General features: G+C 38.4%; 1 protein-coding gene across 1 annotated transcript in view; it reads left to right on the top strand.

Annotated features, from left to right (window-relative positions):
- MELK (maternal embryonic leucine zipper kinase) overlaps positions 1 to 19046 on the top strand; it is a 104162-nt gene that overhangs the window by 14630 nt on the left and 70486 nt on the right. The window contains exons 4-6 of the mRNA XM_044657530.1: positions 7841 to 7984; positions 10230 to 10298; positions 18084 to 18176. Coding sequence (XP_044513465.1) covers positions 7841 to 7984; positions 10230 to 10298; positions 18084 to 18176 — 306 coding nt within the window. The remainder of the gene's footprint in view (positions 1 to 7840; positions 7985 to 10229; positions 10299 to 18083; positions 18177 to 19046) is intronic.

The raw sequence follows: 19046 nt of genomic DNA, 5'->3' as shown, positions 1-19046 counted from the left end.
AATATGGCAATTTAACCTGAATATTGTGGTTTTAATTTAGAAAAAAACAACTCATACATTAACATCTTTGTCTTAAAAGAAAAACATAATAACAGAACTTTCAATGATACAAACAACTTTTTATTGAAAGGTAAAAGTTTGCATTTGGCATGTGGGGGAAAAAATTGCACAGAAAATGTTTGGAATGTTGGAGAGAGGATTGATTGACAACGAAGACAGTTGGAAGGGGGAGGGGAGGGGAGAGACTTGAGATAGTGACAGTTGATCTCTGAAAATACTTTTTCCTGGACCTCGGGACTGGAGAGAGCTCTCTCTGCCTTCTCAGGATAGTAACGACCTCTATTCCTGGGATTTTCCCAACTGTTTTCTCTACCTGGATTCCTGTGGATTGTACCATCGAACAAAAGGATTTAAGGGGGGCTGCTTGAACTGTAACACCTGTCTTTAGGGGTACCAGCCTGGAGAGACAGGCTAAACCAGCTCTGAAGATCAGAAATCTCCTTTACTCTTGCTGTCTACTGCTAAAGACTTTGAACTTAAGAAAGCTAGCATAGATATAGCGTAGAATAGGAAAAAGGAAAACCTCCATAAGCCTGTGAGCACTGAGCTCAGCTCAAATTTGAGAGAAACTTGAAACCATTCTGTGCTTTATATTTAGGGCAAATCCTGCTTTCCTCTATCCTGATCCCTTCTCTTTAGGACTTGTTATTAAACTAACTTTAGCTAAATAAAAGCAGTCAGATAATTTTTGTAAGGGTGAAGGGGACTAGTAGAGAGAAAGGGTTTCTTAGGGCAGAAGGTTCTATGTAAGCCCAAGTTACACCAGATCTTGAGGTGCCCATCATTGCCTTCTCCCCCGCTGGGGCTGTACAGGGGGAGACAATAAGGAAAGTTCAGGCATCAAGAAAAGTCCTGAACAAAAGCCAATCTTCATTTCCTTCAGTGTCTTTATCCTGGACAGACCTCTGCTTCCCCATTACCTTCACTGTGCTCCAGTGGGACAGAAAGAGTGTAGCCATAGCCTTTCTGTCAACAAAAGGGGTTTCTCTCCTGAGATCCACTAGTCCAGTGATGGGCAAACTACAGCTAGAGTGCCAGATGGGGCCCCCAGAAGTGTTTTTTCCTGGTGCAACATTATTCCTAATCTGATGAATACAATGAGTAGGATACAGTACAATGAAACTTTGAAAGAGTTGCCTTAGAAACAGACTGACAGATGAGCATTTCCTTTCCTTTGCCCATCACTGCACTAGTTAAATCCCTCTTGACTAGAATCAATCATCAAGGGCCCCCTTTTCTGTTAGAAACAACTAGCTGTTCTGTCTAGCTCTCTGTTAGAGGGCTAGCTGGGCAGGGAGAGTTCATAAGCTAGCTCTCTGCTTAGTCAGTTAGAGTTTGCTAATCAACACTCTAGAGCAGTGGTTCCCAAACTTTTTTGGCCTATCGCCCCCTTTCCAGAAAAAATATTACTTAGTGCCCCCTGTCACATACTATCACCATCCCCTTACAGTTATTCGCTCCCCTCAAATGCACCTGTGGCCAAAACCGCCCCCCTGGATTGCTGCAGCACCCACCAGGGAGTTGTGGCACCCACTTTGGGAATCACTGCTCTAGACTAATCACAGTAACACCATCCCAGGGTTTCCCTTTTTGATTTATCCTTTGTAAGAGAGTTTTCTTAAACATGGTTTTGAACAATTATGTGATTTTTGCTGTTGTATGCATGCTGATAATTTGTCTAACCGTGGCTCATACTTTTTTTAATTGAAAAATTTAATTTAATTAATCATTATAAAATAATGATTCATGTTCTTTCCCTCCCCTCCAACCCCTCACATCCCCCCCCTTCCCCCACAGCCAATGAGCAATTCCACTGGGTTTTACATGTATCATTGATCAAGACCTATTTTCTTGATACTGATAATTGCTCTAGGGTGATCATTTAGAGTCTACATTTTCAGTCATATCTGCATCAATCCATGTGTTCAAGCAGTTGTTTTTCTTCTGTGTTTCTACTCCCACAGTTCTTCCTCTGACTGTGGATATCGTTCTTTCTCATAAGTCCCTCAGAATTGTCCTGGATCATTGCATTGCTGCTAATAGAGCAGCAAACAAACGTTTGAGTGTACCACAGTGTATCAGTCTCTGTATAATGTTCTCCTGGTTCTGCTCCTTTCACTCTGCATCAATTCCTGGAGGTCTTTCCAGTTCACATGGAATTCCTCCAGTTCATTATTCCTTTCAGCACAATAGTATTCCATCACCAACAGATACCACAATTTGTTCAGCCATTCCCCAATTGAAGGACATCCCCTCATTTTCCAATTTTTTTTGCCACCATAAAGCATGGCCCATACTTTGTAAGTTTGAGAGAAACACATGCAGCACTCAGGTCATTTGTTAGTCTGTTTCTGGTGCCACATTTGATATAATTCAAAGATGAAAACAGCTATTAACGAGCATAAGATGATCCAAACAAAGTAAGGAAAGCAATCCCAAATGCTTTCATTGACTTAAAATTATTTGGCAGAGAATTCCACACTTTAAGGATTTCATTTTTAGAACTAACTGTGTTCTTTGTCATCCCTTCTATCTTCTCAAGTGTTTTATGCAAGTTATAGAACTTAATTTTCTAGATAAAGTTTTCTTGAAATTCTAATAGCTCCATTTCCAGATTTCCTAAATCTAACCAGTATAAGCAGGAAAGATCAAGTTCTTCAAATTTAGCTTTATCATGAGAAGTAAGAAAATACAGGGTTGTCTCCATCTTACAGAACTGTAAAAATCTTTTACTAAAATTCACTTTTGCAAATGCTACATTGCTAGAAAATCATCTTCTGATGGCTTGTTGGATTGTCTGCAAATATAGAATTTTCTAAATGAATTTTTAGATTTGGAAAATATTTTAGCTGCCCACTCTCAAGGTCCCTTTCAAAAACCTGTAGTTTTCTCTCAAATGTTTTGGTATTACAAAACATGTTTTTTGCTGTTCTCTCTACACCTTGTAGTTGTTTATTCAATACATTGAAGTGTATTATAAAATCTGTAAAAAAACATGAGGTTTTAAGCCAGACCATGTCATTGAGCTGTGGATATTTCTGCCCTTTTTCATTTCTGATCTTATGTCTTGTGACAAAAAAACCCATCACAGCATTGTAGATATCTATCCCTTGTATCCTTTCAGGCAAAAACACCAGTTTCACCAGCTCTTCTTTCATGGTGTCACCAATAGCATAATGAAAAATTACTGCTAGTCTTGCATAATTATTTATATCTATGCTTTCATCTAAGCACATGGAGTAACAGGCTGCCTTTTTGTAAGTCAGTGATGAGTTGCTGACTAACATCACTTGCCATGTGCTTGACTAGATCTTTAGTAGTATTTCTGCTAAGTGGCATCTCAGAGATGCAGTGAATAATTTTGCCCTTCTTTTGGAAATCATGAAAAAAGGGAATCACTCCCAGATAACATGGCCATTTTGAGAATATCCCCATCAGAGAGGGGCTTACCATGTTTTGTTATGCACAGTAAAATTTGAAAACTTGCAACTCTCAGATGATTTGTTCTAGAAAGATAGTTGCAAAAACTGATCCTGGGAATGATATTTCCTTGATTTCTGTTCAAGAACCTTTTTTTCAGTTTCACCAAGTTTGGCAACACTTTTGTGGTTGGTGTCAAAGTGCTACCTTACTTGACACTTGATATGCAATGCACAACACTTTCATTATACAGAATACATAATGCTTTCCCATTATGTTCAATCACTCCAAATGACTCTGTCCAGGACTCTTGGAGTCCTCATCTACTACCTGCTTCTCCCCCCCCCCCCCCATATTCATTTCTTCAAGACTTAAGAGTCTATAAAAACACAAAATTCAAAAAAAAACAACGGATCACCCAATACAAATATATACCTATGCCAAAAATAGCTAACACTACTAGTTAACACTAAAGAAATGAATATTCCCTCAACAACAATCTATGGCAGTGATTCCCAACTGGGGTTCCTTTTGAATTTCCTACCAGGGAAAGGGGGTAATGTTCCACTGAGCATCAGCTTTTGGCCTGCTCTGAAAAAGGCATCTGAGTGCATTTCCTATCTTTGATTCACTTCTGCTGTACGTGCATTGGACCTACTTCTTGGGGAATTTGCATCAATAAGGTGAAGTGGAAGTTCAGCACACACTTCCAGTACACAGGAGGTGTGTAGACCTCAATCATCCATACAAGTTCTCATTTTCCCGTTAGCAAGAGCCCAGGTTGGTTCCTATGGACAGCAGCTGATACAAAGCTCCCCCTGACAACCCCAGTGCAATGAGCACTGCGTTTGTCCTGTCCTCTCCTATAGCACACACATAGGCCATAGAGAGCCAAACCCAGCACACCAACCTATCTCAGTACCCCAAGCATGATCTGATGCTAGAAAAATGCAACTGCTCCTATGCAAAGGTTACATTTTAACTTTTTGGATACTGGATGCACAGAACACAAGTCATTAAGTGTGGATGTCATTCATGCAGTGGGCAGCAATTGCTCCCTATGACAGAACCATCCATAACCTAACCCCAGCAATGAGTTCCACAGGTTAATAACATGCTGGGTAAGTGGCTGTTCTTCCTGAGGAAGGAGGGAGTAACTGTCCTCTGTACCCCAGCAGTATCTTTTCTGATGGCCATCTGCTGGTGTTCTTTTTTTTCTTTTTTTTACAGTGTCAACACCTTAGGGACAGGGAGCAGTTAGAAAAGTGAAATATAAATACTGTTAATAATTGTAATGCTAACATGTAACTATGGGAAAATATTCAAAATTAAAAAAAAAAGTAATATTATTCAAGATTGCATTTATTTATTTGTTTATTTGAGCCAGCAGTATCCTACTTGGATGGCTACATCATACTGTATTTCATGAATACTCACATCTTTGTGAAATTCTGCCTGCACTTCTTTTCCAATAGGATTGGAGAAGCAATTCTGTGGTTTACCTTTAAGATCATATAAAAATTAGTTTTGTTTGACATTCTTACAGATAAGCCTCTAGTGGACAACAAGGCAGGACCAGCAGCATAATCAAAACTGGCGCCTCTGCTCCCCTCCAGCTATGGGTCATGCTGTGAGCTATGCTCCCCTAAAACCTAGTTCCTCTCCAACCCCAACACAAGAATCACCCTATTGTGACCTGCCCACCTTACACCTAGGGAAAGGAGGAAGCACTCCTATTGGGCTGCTGGGCAGTGGGGTGGGTGATGTGGTCAGGTGCATAGGGAGAGGGAGAGAGGAGCAGCTTGGCTGAGCGTCCCTCTGCCTTTCTAGTTAGGAACTCTGGTAAACAATGAGCTACAGTAGTGGGTGCACTGGGTCCTTGGTGTGTGTACCCACAGAGAGGTCTCTGCATACTGTCTCTGGCACATGTGCCATTGGTTCACCATCATTGTCCTAGGCTCTCTTTTCTTTTGATTATAATTTTTCCCATTGACAATCTTATTTCTTCTCCTGACTATACTCTGACCTCTCTTCTGGCCTAGGTCCATGTAGCATTATAGATTGAGAGTGGGAAAAGGCCTTACAGGTATTCTAGTCCAATTTCCTTATTTTCTAGATATTGGCCCAGCAAAATAAAAGGAAATGATGCCAGCCATGTAGAGTAAGGCTGTAAATTTAGCTTGCTTGATCCCAAATCCATAATTCTCTCCACTATACTCTTGTCGCTTTCTCTAGTCACTTAGCTTCCTAAAGGTTTCTAAATGGCTGCTGGCATCTCCGACTCAACCTGTCTGAAGCTGAGCTTATATTGTCTTTGCCCCTAAATTTCTTTATCTTCCTGACTTAATTGTTAGTCACTGATACCATAATTTGTGTACTAGGATTTTTATTCTTCCATCATCTCTCATATTCATTCCCTTATCAAGCCCTTTGGCTTCTGAGTTTTTGACATTGTTTTTGTCTGGCCTTCTCTTTTCATGAGACCATCATTAGCCTTTTCTTGTTTGGTTGTAATAGTACTTAATTTTTAAATTAAAAAAAAAAATCCCCAACAAGACCCTCATCTTCGAATCAATACTTAGTATCAATTCCAAGGCCAAAGAACAGTAAGGGCCAGACAATTGGGGTTAAGCAACTTGCTCAGGATTACATACATACTAAGCAGTGTCTGAGACCAGATTTGAACCCAGGACTTCCTATACCCAAGCCTGATTCTCTATCCATTGAGCCACTTAGCTGCCCCTGTTAGTAGTACATTATGACAAACAGTTACTCTTAACCCTGTGCTCAGCCTCTTCTAATCTTTCTTACAGATTTATCTCCTACACACATAGATCTTAGTTGGGTCTTTGTGACTTTGGACTATTAACTTCCCTTTTTAGGCCTTGGCTTCCTCCTCTGTAAAGTGAAGAGATTAGATCATGTCCCTTCCAGTTCTAAATTCCATGGCTCTGATTAAAGAATATTCAGTACTCTGTTGCCCCACAAAGTAAAGTTGAAGCTCTTGTGACTTATGTTCCCCTGCCTTTGCCTGGTTGTATTTTACTCCATGTACTCTGTTCAAGCCAAACTGGCCCTGTCTACTAAGGGTTGCACGGGCTCTGTTCTCTGTGCTTTGATCCTGCTACTTCCTGTGCTCTCTTCTCCTTTAACTCCCTGCCACATTCCTATCTGTCTGTTGGGCACAAATACCACATTGACTCTGTGAAGCCTTCATTGAGTCATGGCTTCTGGGGCCTTCCTTCACTTACCTTCCTAATATGCTGTAAATTAACAAATGTTTTAATAAGTGTCTATCAATATGCAAAGCACTGTGGCAGCTTCTAGAGATATCAAAATGGAAAAAAAAGTCACATTGCCAGCCTTGGACACTGCTGGCATAATTATAACAATGGCAGAAAGTTAGGAATGAGAGAGATTCACACAAAGTGCTCTATGAAAGTTTGAAGATGAAGAGAATTCTTTCAATGAAGCGGTTGGGTTTGGGGAGATGAAGGCTTTTGCTTTTCTGTACAAATTTGTTATCAGAGAGAGTATCTGTTGACAATAGAAGAGGGAGATGAATTGTTGAATATTAACAGATTTGAGCATTTTATGTTATTTTTTTATTTGGATTTTTTTATTTTAATAAGAAAATTCTACATAAATTTTCCAAAGTTATATGGTCCAGATTGTCTCTCTCCCTTTTTCTGTCCCCCTTCCTGGAGCTGACAGGCAATTCAATCTGTGTTATACATGTGTTATCACTGAAAACATATCCATAATGTTCATTTTTGTAAGGGAATAATCTTTATAATACCAAAACCCCAAAGCAAACACCCAAATAAACAAGTGATAGATCATAGTTTTCATCTGTATTTCTACTCCTATAGTTGTTTCTCTTTGTCATTCTTTGTCATAAGTCCCTCAGGATTGTCCTGGATCATTGTATTGCTGTTAGTAGCAAAGTCTATCAAATTTGATCATTCCACAATATTGCAGTTACTGTGTACAATGTTTTCCCAGTTCTGCTCCAATAAAACATTTTAAAAGTTATACAGAGGGATGAGAATGGAAGTATAGAACAGGTTAGAATAGTTTGTTACTACCTACATAAGCGTGTGTGTGTGTGTGTGTGTGTGTGTGTGTGTGTGTGTGTGTATGTATACACACAGAAACTCTGCATGAATTAGAATAGTTTCTTTTAATAGTCCTCTTCCTCTTTCCTCCTCTGTTGATATGCATTTGTTTATTGATTGGATTAAAGACAAAGCATTCAAAAATACTTATAAAGGGTGTAAAAGAAGAACATCTATACATTTCTCTGTGTTCTTTAGAGAGAAAGCAATGACTAAATACACATTATTTGTTCTTGTTGCAGTACTGCCCTGGAGGTGAGCTGTTTGATTATATAATTGCCAAGGATCGTCTGTCAGAGGAGGAAACACGTGTCTTCTTCCGTCAGATTGTGTCAGCTGTGGCTTATGTACATAGTCAGGGTTATGCTCATAGGGACCTTAAACCAGTAAGTGACTGTTCTACAGTTATTTTGACATCGAGCTTCAAAATTTCATTTGCCTGTGATTTTCAAATATTCAGATACTCTTTCTAAGCAAGCCATTGTTTTTCAGAGACATTAAGCATTAGTTTATTCCACTTCTCAGCTCCTCATTTTGGCATCACCATGAAGAATGCTGGGCCTATTCAAGATTTTTAGAGTGCACATGGACAGGCAGAATTAATTTCAATTAATGTTAATTTTATTACCACACAGTGTACTGTGTAAGGTCTTGGGGATACAAAGACGAATGAAAAAATAACCCTAGCCCTCAAGGAGCTCCTATTCTATTGTTGGGATGTAAAGAGACTAGTAAATATAAGCTTAATTGGTGGGTTGATGGGTAAGCTCTGGCTCAGTGTATAGAGTCAGACCTAGAGATGAGAGGCCTAGGGTTCAAATTTGACTTCAGATACTTTCTAGCTATGTGACCCTCGGTAATTCACTTAACCCCCCATTGCCTTGCCCTTACCACTCTTCTGCCTTGGAACCAATACTTAGTATTAATTCAAAGATGGAAGGTAAGAATTTTTTAAAAATCAAAAAATACATCAGCATGAGGAAGGCAACGATAACAATTGAAGAGACGACGGTAAATTTCATAGAGGAAGTGACAACTGAACCTTGGAGGGAGAGATGGAGTGCATTCCAGAGATAGAGAATGACTTGTTTGAATGCAGAGGGCAGAGATGAACATTAGCAATAGACCCATTCATATGTCACACATCCCTAAGAAATCTAGTAAAACACAACATGAAGGAAGTAGAAGGATGAAAATAGAAATGTAATATATTCAGAGTAAAGAAAGCACTTGAAAAGAGGGAACAAAGTCTGTTGAGAGCTTATTAATAGAGGTGATCTTTACTGTTAGTTTGTATTCCCTTCCCCTCAGCTATATTCTTTGCTGATTAACTTTAGACCACTTTTTTTGCCCACATTTCAACTAATTCACTTGGTTTCAAAGACCTCCTTCCAAGGGCTTCATTTTCCCTTCATTGAATCCCTAAAACTCTTGCCAGAATTCAGCCTCTATCTTTGCCTAATCTTCTGCAGATAAGTTGCTTTTCATGGAGAGGGTACTCAAGATGTGATTGAAAGCACACATTGGAAATTTTGGTTAGTAAGGTGGGAGGCATATCTTAAGTCCTCTAGAACAGGAGATCTCAAACTTTTTGAGTCATAAGTGCCTTTGGAAATTTAGTATAGTCCATGGATCCTTTCAGAATGATGTTTTTAAGTGTATAAGATAAAATACATAGGGTTACAAAGGGAAACCAATTATATTGAAATACACTTATCAAAATATAAAAATAACAACCAAAAAAAAATCCCCAAACAGCATACAGACCTCAGGTTAAGAATTCCTTTTCTAGGGGTTGGTTTCTATAGCTCCAAATCAGGCGGTCTTTAATCTTCAGTGAAGGAGGCAGTGTTCTCATTCACTCTGGAGCCACATTGTTGAATGGCAGCAGCACTCATCCTCTGGATGAATTTGAGGCTTAGGTAGAAGGTTCAAACCATCAGTCTTTGGATAAAGGTTGATTTCTTACTCTATTTTTTTCCTTTGGTATCTAGTCTCTTCTTCTTGGGACTAGTAGATGTAGGATGTAGTGAAGTAGAAGTAATCCTAGGAGCTCAGTCTTTGATCAGACTTTAATGTAATTCTTTTAAATGGTCTAAATTCTCAAGTTCTCTTCCCCTTTGTCTACAAATCATCTTCTTAATAATTAACACCATTAAGATTGCCCTGCCCCAGAATTAACTTTTACAAAACTTATTGCTTTTAAAGCATAATTAACAAGAGAAAAATTGTATAAATATGAAAAATGATAAAGGCTTGTATAAATATATAAATTAGTATTTTAATTAAAGCCATGTTTATAGATAAAACCATTAGACCAAGCGCTTGTAAGCATTCAAAACTGCCGCCTCCATTACTGTCTCCTGTTTCCTGGCCAAGAGCCTACTCGCAAAAGAGACCACTCCCTCCTAACCCAGGAGATTTAAGCTCTCCCCTGCGTCAAGACGTCGGAAACGGAAACCAGTTGGACCATGTTGGATCACGGGAAATGTAGTTTTGATACATTTCCCTTGTCCATAGAAATATATACACTTTTAGAATGGCATTCCCCAAATTTCACTTTTACAATTGTGATGTTAATGTACTTTGATCAAGGAAACTTAGTTATTAGAGATTTTTTTATTTCTTCAGGAAAACTTGCTGATTGATGAATACCACAAATTGAAGTTGATTGACTTCGGTCTTTGTGCAAAGCCCAAAGTATGTATGATGATTTGACTTATTTTACCTGTAAGCACTTTTTTATTTTTCAGTGTTAAATGTTTAATGGACAGCTTCTTATATAATCATTGAATTTTGGAATATTACGATTAAAAATAATTAAGACTGATATAATAATATAAATTAGTATTTTAATTAAAGCCATGCTGATAGATAAAGTCATTAGACCACATACTTGTAAGAATTCTAAACTGCCGCCCCAGCTATTATTGTTACCTCCATGCGCTCAGTAGCTAAAGAGGAAGTTCAAAGTCACTACAGGAGCCTATATCCCTTCTCTTACTTCCTCCCACTTCCTGTCTACCATGAGGAATCATGGGAAATGTAGTTTCAAAGTCTCCCACATGTCCATAGTAAATATATATATATATATATATACATACTTTTAGATGGTATTTCTCAAATTTCACTTTTACAGGAATTAGAGGAGATAAAGGAATTGTTTTAAAGTTGTTCTGCTCTTTGTACTTAAAATTGGTATTGTTAAAAAGGGGGACTATAATGGGCTTCAACCTCAATGAGCTGGGCCTGACTAGCTGGCCCTACATTCTCAGGTAGTAGGAGAATCTAAGACTGAGTGATGGATAGGGTTGCCTGTGTGATCACCAAGATGTGCCGGTAACCACTAGGGCTTATGGGTGTTCAGCTTAGCCAAGCCCTTGCCTCTTAACAGTGCCCAAGCCAAGTATCTGGGAAAAGGCTGTATGTATGATCAACAGCTCCTCTAGCTTCCTCTCTTGGGGTTGAGTTTGATGATAAAGTTGATTATGGGCTGGTTGTTGATGTGCAAAATGGACATGATGCGCTATTTCTGATTGCAGTTTGATAAATCCCTTTTCCTATAGCTGTAGATATTTACTGGCCTGGGAAGGAATGTCAATCTTCACTTGGATAAATTGTAACAGGGTTTATTGCTTTAACTCAAAAGGGAAAGAACAGGACAAGGAAAGAGGTGTTGGGAATTGCTATCCTAAGTCAATGGAACTAAGGTAGTTTATATCTAAGAGCAGTAGGTTGATATAGGTTGGAGACTCTTTCCCTCTTACAGTCCTCGGTCTGGCCTGACCGTGGCCTGAACCAAAGAAAGGGAGGGATAGTGATGTTCTTCTTAGCAGCTGTGCTGTTTTTGTCTCTCAGCTCAATATAGTAGCAAGGTGAATGAAGCTTCTTGTGATAATGAGATATGGATGCTGGATTAGCAGGTTTGTGGCCTACCCACCCTTTTGCCACCCACTCCCAAGGTTCCCTTCCTCAAAACCAAGGTGGTCCCAACTGTCTTTTGCCCTTGGCTCATGCCACCCTGGGTGAATTCCAAATTCTGTAACTGACAATCCTGTCACTCAAGCTGTTTTCCATCTTGTCCAGAAGTTCCTTGCTACAATATGTACTTTGGAATTACTCCTATTTTGTATTGATTTACTACCCTTTAACCTACTAAATCTTTAAAGAAAGGAGTCTAAATTGACTTGTGTCAACTGGAGAGAAAAAAATTGTTTTTAAATGCTCTGATTTTAATATAATCAGGTTTCAGAGAAATTAAATCATTTGATGGATCCATCATCTCTTCATGAATGAGGTATTTCTTCAACAAATTCATTAATCCTTTAATGTATCCTGAATACCAAAGTTCAGGCTTTTTATTATCCTTTCCTCCTGACACTAGCCTACTAGGACCTAGATGTCATCTTCTTAAAGACTTACGCCTGCCATTTGCCTTTTTCCATTGCTCTTTTGGAAATTGTTGCTTTTGTAAAAACCTACAATTCTGATTATTTTGAAGTTGGCTCTGTGATTCAGTTATTCAGCGTCACCAGTATAACATTGGTGTTATAAAAGATGAGTTTTTGTTTCAGGGAGCAGTTTGGGATTATCGAAGCATTTCATTTTTTTATAGTGAGTTCCACATTTTCTCCCTCCCTCTAGCTCTTCCTCAACTTATTGAAAAGACAAACAATATGATACTCCTTTTCCATGTAAAGACATGTAAAACATATTTCTGTATTAGCCATGTTGTAGAAAAAAGGTAAAAGAATACTTGAGTCTGATTTTCAGAATTTATCAGTTCTATCTTTGGAGGTATATAGCAATATTCACCATGAGTTCTTTGGAATTGTGTATCATCGTATTTATCAGAGTAGTTGCTGATATTTTCTTGGTTGAGTAAACGGAAAAAAAGTATTTAAGTGATTATTACATGCTTAGCACTGGGCTAAGGGCTGATATATGAGAGAGGTGGTTCTCAAGGAACTTTACATTTCTAATAGGGGCAGGTAGTGGCCAAAGAAAGATGAAGTCAGTGATGTTGAGTAGGGCCATAGAGCATGAAAGATGTGGGAATGGTTGGAAGGATTTGGCTGGGTCTGGGTAGATATTGGAGCTCTTACCAGTCAGTGTGGTTTCAGGGCAGGGTTGAGAGATCTCACCTGGACACAGCTGCAGTATCCTCCCTGAGCAGAAAGATGGGACCAGGATCAGGTGGCTGGGGTTGGCTTCGTATGGTTCCAGAGTGGGCAGAGTAGATGACAAAGAGAGAGTATGATGGATAGTTGGGGCTGGCTTGATGACCTCTTCTCAATCAGCATGGCCCCAGGGCTGGGGGAGGAGAGTGTGGCAGGTAGATTCGGAGTCTTCCCTGTTATAAGAGAATTTGGGTAAGTTTAGCTACCGTTGTGTTATACTGTGAAGGCAGTTACCTATTTCATCCCCCACCCATTAAACATGAGGTCATAAATGCAGAGCAGGATCTTGGAGGCTCATCTAATACAATTGCTTCATTTTATAAATGAGGAACTGAGGCCCAGAGTTAAGCAATTTGCTCAAGGTGATATAGAAAATAAGGGAAACAGGATTCAAACCCAGGTATTACTATTCCAAATCCAGTACCCTCTGCTTTGCCACATGGCTTTCTCACTTAAAAAAAAAAATGCCTTTGGATTTTTTCTTTTGAGAACCTGAAAAAGTGAAGTCAGGATCTGAGTGTGTTTCAGCTTGCATCACCTCCAACGTGCCTTTCCTTTGTAGTCAGGCTCAGTCATTCTTCACTTTGTCATCTTAAGTGCTATTTCTACCTCCTCTAGTACACTAGGGACTGAGATATTCAAGTCCAAATAATGTGGTTATGCTGTCAATGATTATGGAGATCGATTGCTTTAGAAACACTGGCTAATCCTAGTCCCTCTTACTATTAGTTTTGCCTATAAATATTCCTAGGGCAAATCTAGCTCAGGTAGGGCTCACTGTAAGCTTTTCTTTGTATTGTTTTCCCCTCTATTAGATTTTATTTTGTGAGGCAATATTGACTATATTATTCTGCCATCCCCTGTCATGTTTTGCAAATCATCTTAAATTTTAAGCCCCTTTTAGCTTTTGGCTGACGTGTGCTTTTACTTGGTAAGGGGATGATGTTTCTTGGCTGAGGTGGTTTCTGGGTATTTTTGGTCATCAAATTGTGGTCCTTATTTCAGATTGGTAAAGTGTCTCCAAAAAATGGTGATAATCATGGTCATCAGTTTTTATTTAGTTACAGTTTTCCAGAGTTGACAACTTGTTTAAATAAATTGGTTTGGAACTATTGTTATACACAATGTTTTTTTACCTTTTCTTTCTAATTAGGGAGCGAAAATTTTAACTTTTGATAACCAACCAATTGATGACCTGATTGCATACAAACAGCTGTTAATGGTCCATTTTCTGAGAAGTAACTAATTTCCTATCAGTATTTAGAACATTTTCTTTTTCATGATATTTAATGTTTGTCATGACAGTGCTTTCTAACACTCTTTAAAGGATTCACAGTATTTAGATATGAAACTTTTGAGTAATGTGCATGACTTAAGTCTCCCTTTTTTTGTTTCCAATTTTTTTCCTACTTCTTTTTCATTTTTCTACCCTATCAAAAACCAACGTTTATGCTCATTGATTTCACAGGATCATAGATCTTGAGATAGAAGGGATGTCAGAGGCCATCTAGTCCAGTTCCCTTATTGTACAGATGAGGAAACTGAGGCACAGGGAGGGTAAGTGACCTGCCTAAGGTCACACAGGTAAAACGTATCTGATACAGATTTGAACCTAGGTCCTTTAACTCCAAAACCAATGCTTCTCTCTCTCTTGCCTCTCTTTCCAGTTTCTTCGGTAGAATCTTTATACTTTTAAATAGACAGTGCCTTTTTGCTTATGTTAATCACAAATACAATAAGATAAGACCCAAGATCTCATAAAATAATGTTTTTCATTGCCTTTTGGCATATAATGGAATCAACTTTATTTTCATCTGGAAAAAGAACCATTTTGAGAGCTTTCTTTATGTTTGGTTGCAATTTCATTGTTTATTTTATTTGAATGAATGAACAAAGCATTTATTAAGCACTTACATATTCAAAATACTGTGTTAAGCACTAGAGATACAAACAGAAAAGTAAAAACTGTCCCTCTTCTTGAAGAGCTTACGTCTTAATGGGGCCATGGCACCAGTGGAGGGTTTCAACCGCAGGTTAGGTGGAAAGGTCCTGTCATGTCAAAGGGCAACAAACAAAGGACATGGTAATGCCTTTACTTTAATATTTTCAGTGTTAAAACCATCAGTGTCTGATGTTGAACCATTTGACAGTGCTAAGAGTTTTGGTGACAACTTTCTTTCCTGAGTCTTTCCTTAGCAAGCTGCCTCTCCCTGGGCTGGAGGCTTTATCGTTTCCAGCACTCTTGGATTCAAGGTCCTGGGCTGACTTTATTAGGAATGTGAGGGGAGATAGATGGTGGTGATTATACCTGCCTAATGCATGTGGACTCTTGTCTTTCCCTGGGATGCCTGGATACTTCAATAAGTCAGGCTTGTCCCACCCGGTGAGTAAGATTCAAGAATGTCATTATAGAAGTAGAGCACTCTCTTTAGAAGTACAGCAAGTTGGGGCAGCGAGGTAGCACATTAGATAGAACACCATGCCTGATGAGGACCTGGGATCAAATCTGGTCTCAGACAGTTCTACCTATGTGTCCCTGGGCAAGTCACTTAATTCCAAATGCCTAGCCCTTGCTGCTCTTCTTTCTTAGAGTTGTTACTAAGACAGAAGTAAGGGTTAAAAAAAAAGTATAGCAACTGTTTTTTTTTTTGCTGGACAAAATTCTAAAATTGAAAGTAATGTTTGTAAAGTTGTACAAATCTTAGAATTCTCTGTACCCCTTAACTATAGTAGTGGGAGAGAATTGCACAAGACTTAACACCATTTTGCATTTGTATTTGTATGCCTCAATGTAATCTAGAAATGATTTAGGTTTTTGAATGCTTATACAATTGGAGCTCAGGGTCTGGCATATCATTTGAGACTGAAAAGGCTTTTAAAGACTAGTATTCTTTTGGATGTTCACAAATCATGTATGCAGTGTCATCACAGATGACTGAAAGGGCAGTGGAGAGAGGCCCAGTCACTGTAATAAGTCTGTAGTTTATTTTCAGTGATTCAGCTGAACAAATACTACTTTGTTGTCTATTAGGCATGCAGAGTGACTGCAAGTTGTGACATGAAAGGCATCATGCAATAAATATATGATTTATAAGAGGTGAGCTGACTATCAAACAATAGCAGGAGTTAAGAGATGGTGAGCCCAGGTGCTACACCAACTAATTAACCCACATATTGTTATGAGATCTGGAGGAAATGGTGAAATCTAGATGGGTAGAGCCTGTAGGGGAGGATTTACAGAAGGAAACAGGTAAGAATTACATAGAATGAGGAAGTATGAATGTACTGTACTCTCTATGGTTGAGATAATGGATCTATCAATGTTTCTAAGTATTTTATGAGTTGATATGACTTAACCTGTTGCTAATGATGAGTGAAGCTTTTTACTTCTTATAACACATAGTATTAAATTGCAATGACTAAAATTGACCTGTTGCTTCTGAGTTACTCAAGTCTAGACTTGATATCAAATAAGACTGAAATTCTTAATGTTTGAAAACAATATTTTTAAGTTTATCTTCTTTCACCTTGGGAGTGGCTTATATATAGCAAGCCTGGGAGAGCTTATTAGATAGCTAGCTGTTCTGTGGAAGACTTTAGTGTATTCTGTCTATATTCCCCTAAGACCATTTGAACCTAGTGTGTTCTCTTTAAAAATTGTTATATTTAAGTTTGATTTTAAATAATGAACCGCACATATAATCCCTTGGATGGTTTAATACTAATTTTCCTGAACCCTAAGACTGACTAAATATATCTGTTGATATCATGAACTCGCAGATGTTTAAGTTTCTTAGCTTCCTTATCTTCTCAATATAGATAATTCAGTCATCACTAGTATATAAGTGGCTTGAGTGTGAAATGGTTAAGGCACTTATTAAGACTTATTTTTCTTTTGTGTTGATGGTCCTGATTGACTATCTTGTCATTTCTCACTGCCTATTTTTTAGGGGTTCAAACATGGGTGAGTTACTGTGGCCTGGCAAATTAATATATGAAATGTATATGAATGGAAGTATTGATTTGAGTTTGATACAGACCAAGAAAAAATCCAAAACACTGAGAGTTGTAAATAAAGAAGAAAATTTTGTGAACAAAAAAAAAAATCCCTCCAGTTTGGCTTTTGGACCTTTTCAACATGAAAATATATGTAAGGTTGCTTTTAATTGGAATGAACAAAAGAGTCTGATGTGTATGTGAAAACCAGATGATTTAGAATGGTGGTCAGAAAACTGTTTAGCCTGGGCATATGGAGCAATTTTTGCCTTTTGATGTCATGGGTATATGTTAGACACAAAGATAAAAGGAGAAGTGGAGAAAAGATTAGGGGAAGAGAAAAGCTCCTGTAATTAGTGGTCTGTCCAACAATTGTGTCATATGCTATAAGCTGATTTTTGTTTTACTTTTTTTCTTCCCAAGATCACTTCTTGGTCTCCTGCCTCAACCTCTGACAGTGTCCCTGTAGATGTGTTACCTCCATAGCAGGAGGAATTATGTAGTGAATGTGCAAGGTTATACCTTGATAACCTCCCCTCTGGCTCCCTTTAGGCCCTAGGACCTATGTGCCTTTGCCACCAGTTGTCACTGGCCCTTTTGCTCATGTTGGTGGCACTCCATCAGAGTTTTAGACCTTGGAAAGAACCTGAGAGATTAGGTAGTGTCATGTTGTCAAACTCAAATAGAAACCAGGGGCACTAAACTGTATGTAAACTGTAGGCCACATGTTCAATCAGTTTTAAAACATTAGATTATCTATGCTTTATCATAATTGCTTTGTTAAATATTTCCAAATTACACTTTAATCCAACTCAAGAGATACCCAGGACTGCTAGAGGCCACTTGTTTGACACCTCTGATGTCATACAACCTTCTCATTTTACAGATTAAGGAATTGAGGCCGAGACAGATGGCATGTCCAAGTAAACAAAGATAGAGGCAAAGGCGAGATTACATCTCAGGTTTCCTAGTTTCTAGGCTAGTGCTAGCCTGAGGTCATAGAGATTTTTGAAGCTGTGAGGTTTCTGTTTACTGAGACCCCAGAAAGTTACTCTTACTTTCTAAAGTAACTTTAATTCCCTTTATACATTAGAAAGAACCATCTTAACTCTGTATGCATCAATGTGACATAGCTTCTGTGATTCCTCTTAATCCCATGATTTATCTGTCTGATTAGGATGCATTTGTCATGAAGTGGAAGCCTGACTTTTTTTCTTTCCTTTTGTCCCCCCTAATTTGCAGTGTCTTCTAATTTCTGCTTTCTGCTGAACCCTTTGTGTAAAAGTTCAATATTCTGTCTCTTCTGCAGAGTAACAAGGATTATCATCTCCAGACATGTTGTGGAAGTCCAGCTTATGCAGCCCCTGAACTAATTCAAGGCAAATCCTATATTGGATCAGAGGTATCTATGTATTCTTCTTGTAGTTGTTTTTTGTATTAAAAGGTTAATGTACTATTCTGGCCTGGGTTAGCTAAGCTGGTTACAGCAGGATACCAAGAGGATAGAGGCCCTCTGTGAGCTACTTAGCTTAGAGCATAGAGAAAAACTCTTATGTGGTCACAGCCTTGCCATCTATTTTATAAATGGTTGCCATTAAGCATTTACAAAAGATGACTGGCCTGAGGACGTTTGTAGACAGAGCATTATCATCGTGGGAGTTTGGGGTGATGGGGATACAAAATGTGCATGACACTGGATTCTTACTGTATATGAAGAGACCAACTTTATTATAATGTTTTTTAAAATGGGAGGGAGATGTGGAGAGGAAATTTTGAAAGTTCAGTAACAATTATGATATTGTAGATGTTTTTACAAAGTGGCCTGTTATAGAGGAGAGAAACTGATAGGATATAAGAGAAGACCAAGGACTATTTTTGTGTGTGTGTCCTTAAAGTCTAAGGACACATTGATTTGTACCTAGTAGGTACTTTATAAAAGATTGTTGAGCTGTCATCCACAGATCTGCTAGGTAGATACATTAAAGTCCTTTAATTTATTTGAGTGTGACCTTTTATATCTAGCTCACATGTTCATTTGGAGCTTTCCTTGATATACAGTGTGAGGTATTGGTCTAAATTTGATTTCTTAAAAAATTTTTTTTTTAATTTAAAAACTTTTATCTTCTTTCTTGGAACTGATGTGAGAGGCAAGAAAGTAGTAAGGGCTTTGCAGTTGTGGCTAAGTGAATTGCCCAGAGTCACACCATAAACCTAATTTCTACTAGACTCTTGTCCAAGTTTCCCAACAATTGTTATCAAAAAGTTTTTTCTT

Source organism: Gracilinanus agilis, chromosome 1 (assembly GCF_016433145.1).
Source record: "Gracilinanus agilis isolate LMUSP501 chromosome 1, AgileGrace, whole genome shotgun sequence".
Lineage (NCBI taxonomy): Eukaryota > Metazoa > Chordata > Mammalia > Didelphimorphia > Didelphidae > Gracilinanus > Gracilinanus agilis.
Note: the sequence above shows the minus strand (reverse complement) of the source record. Positions and strands in the feature narration are given on the sequence as shown.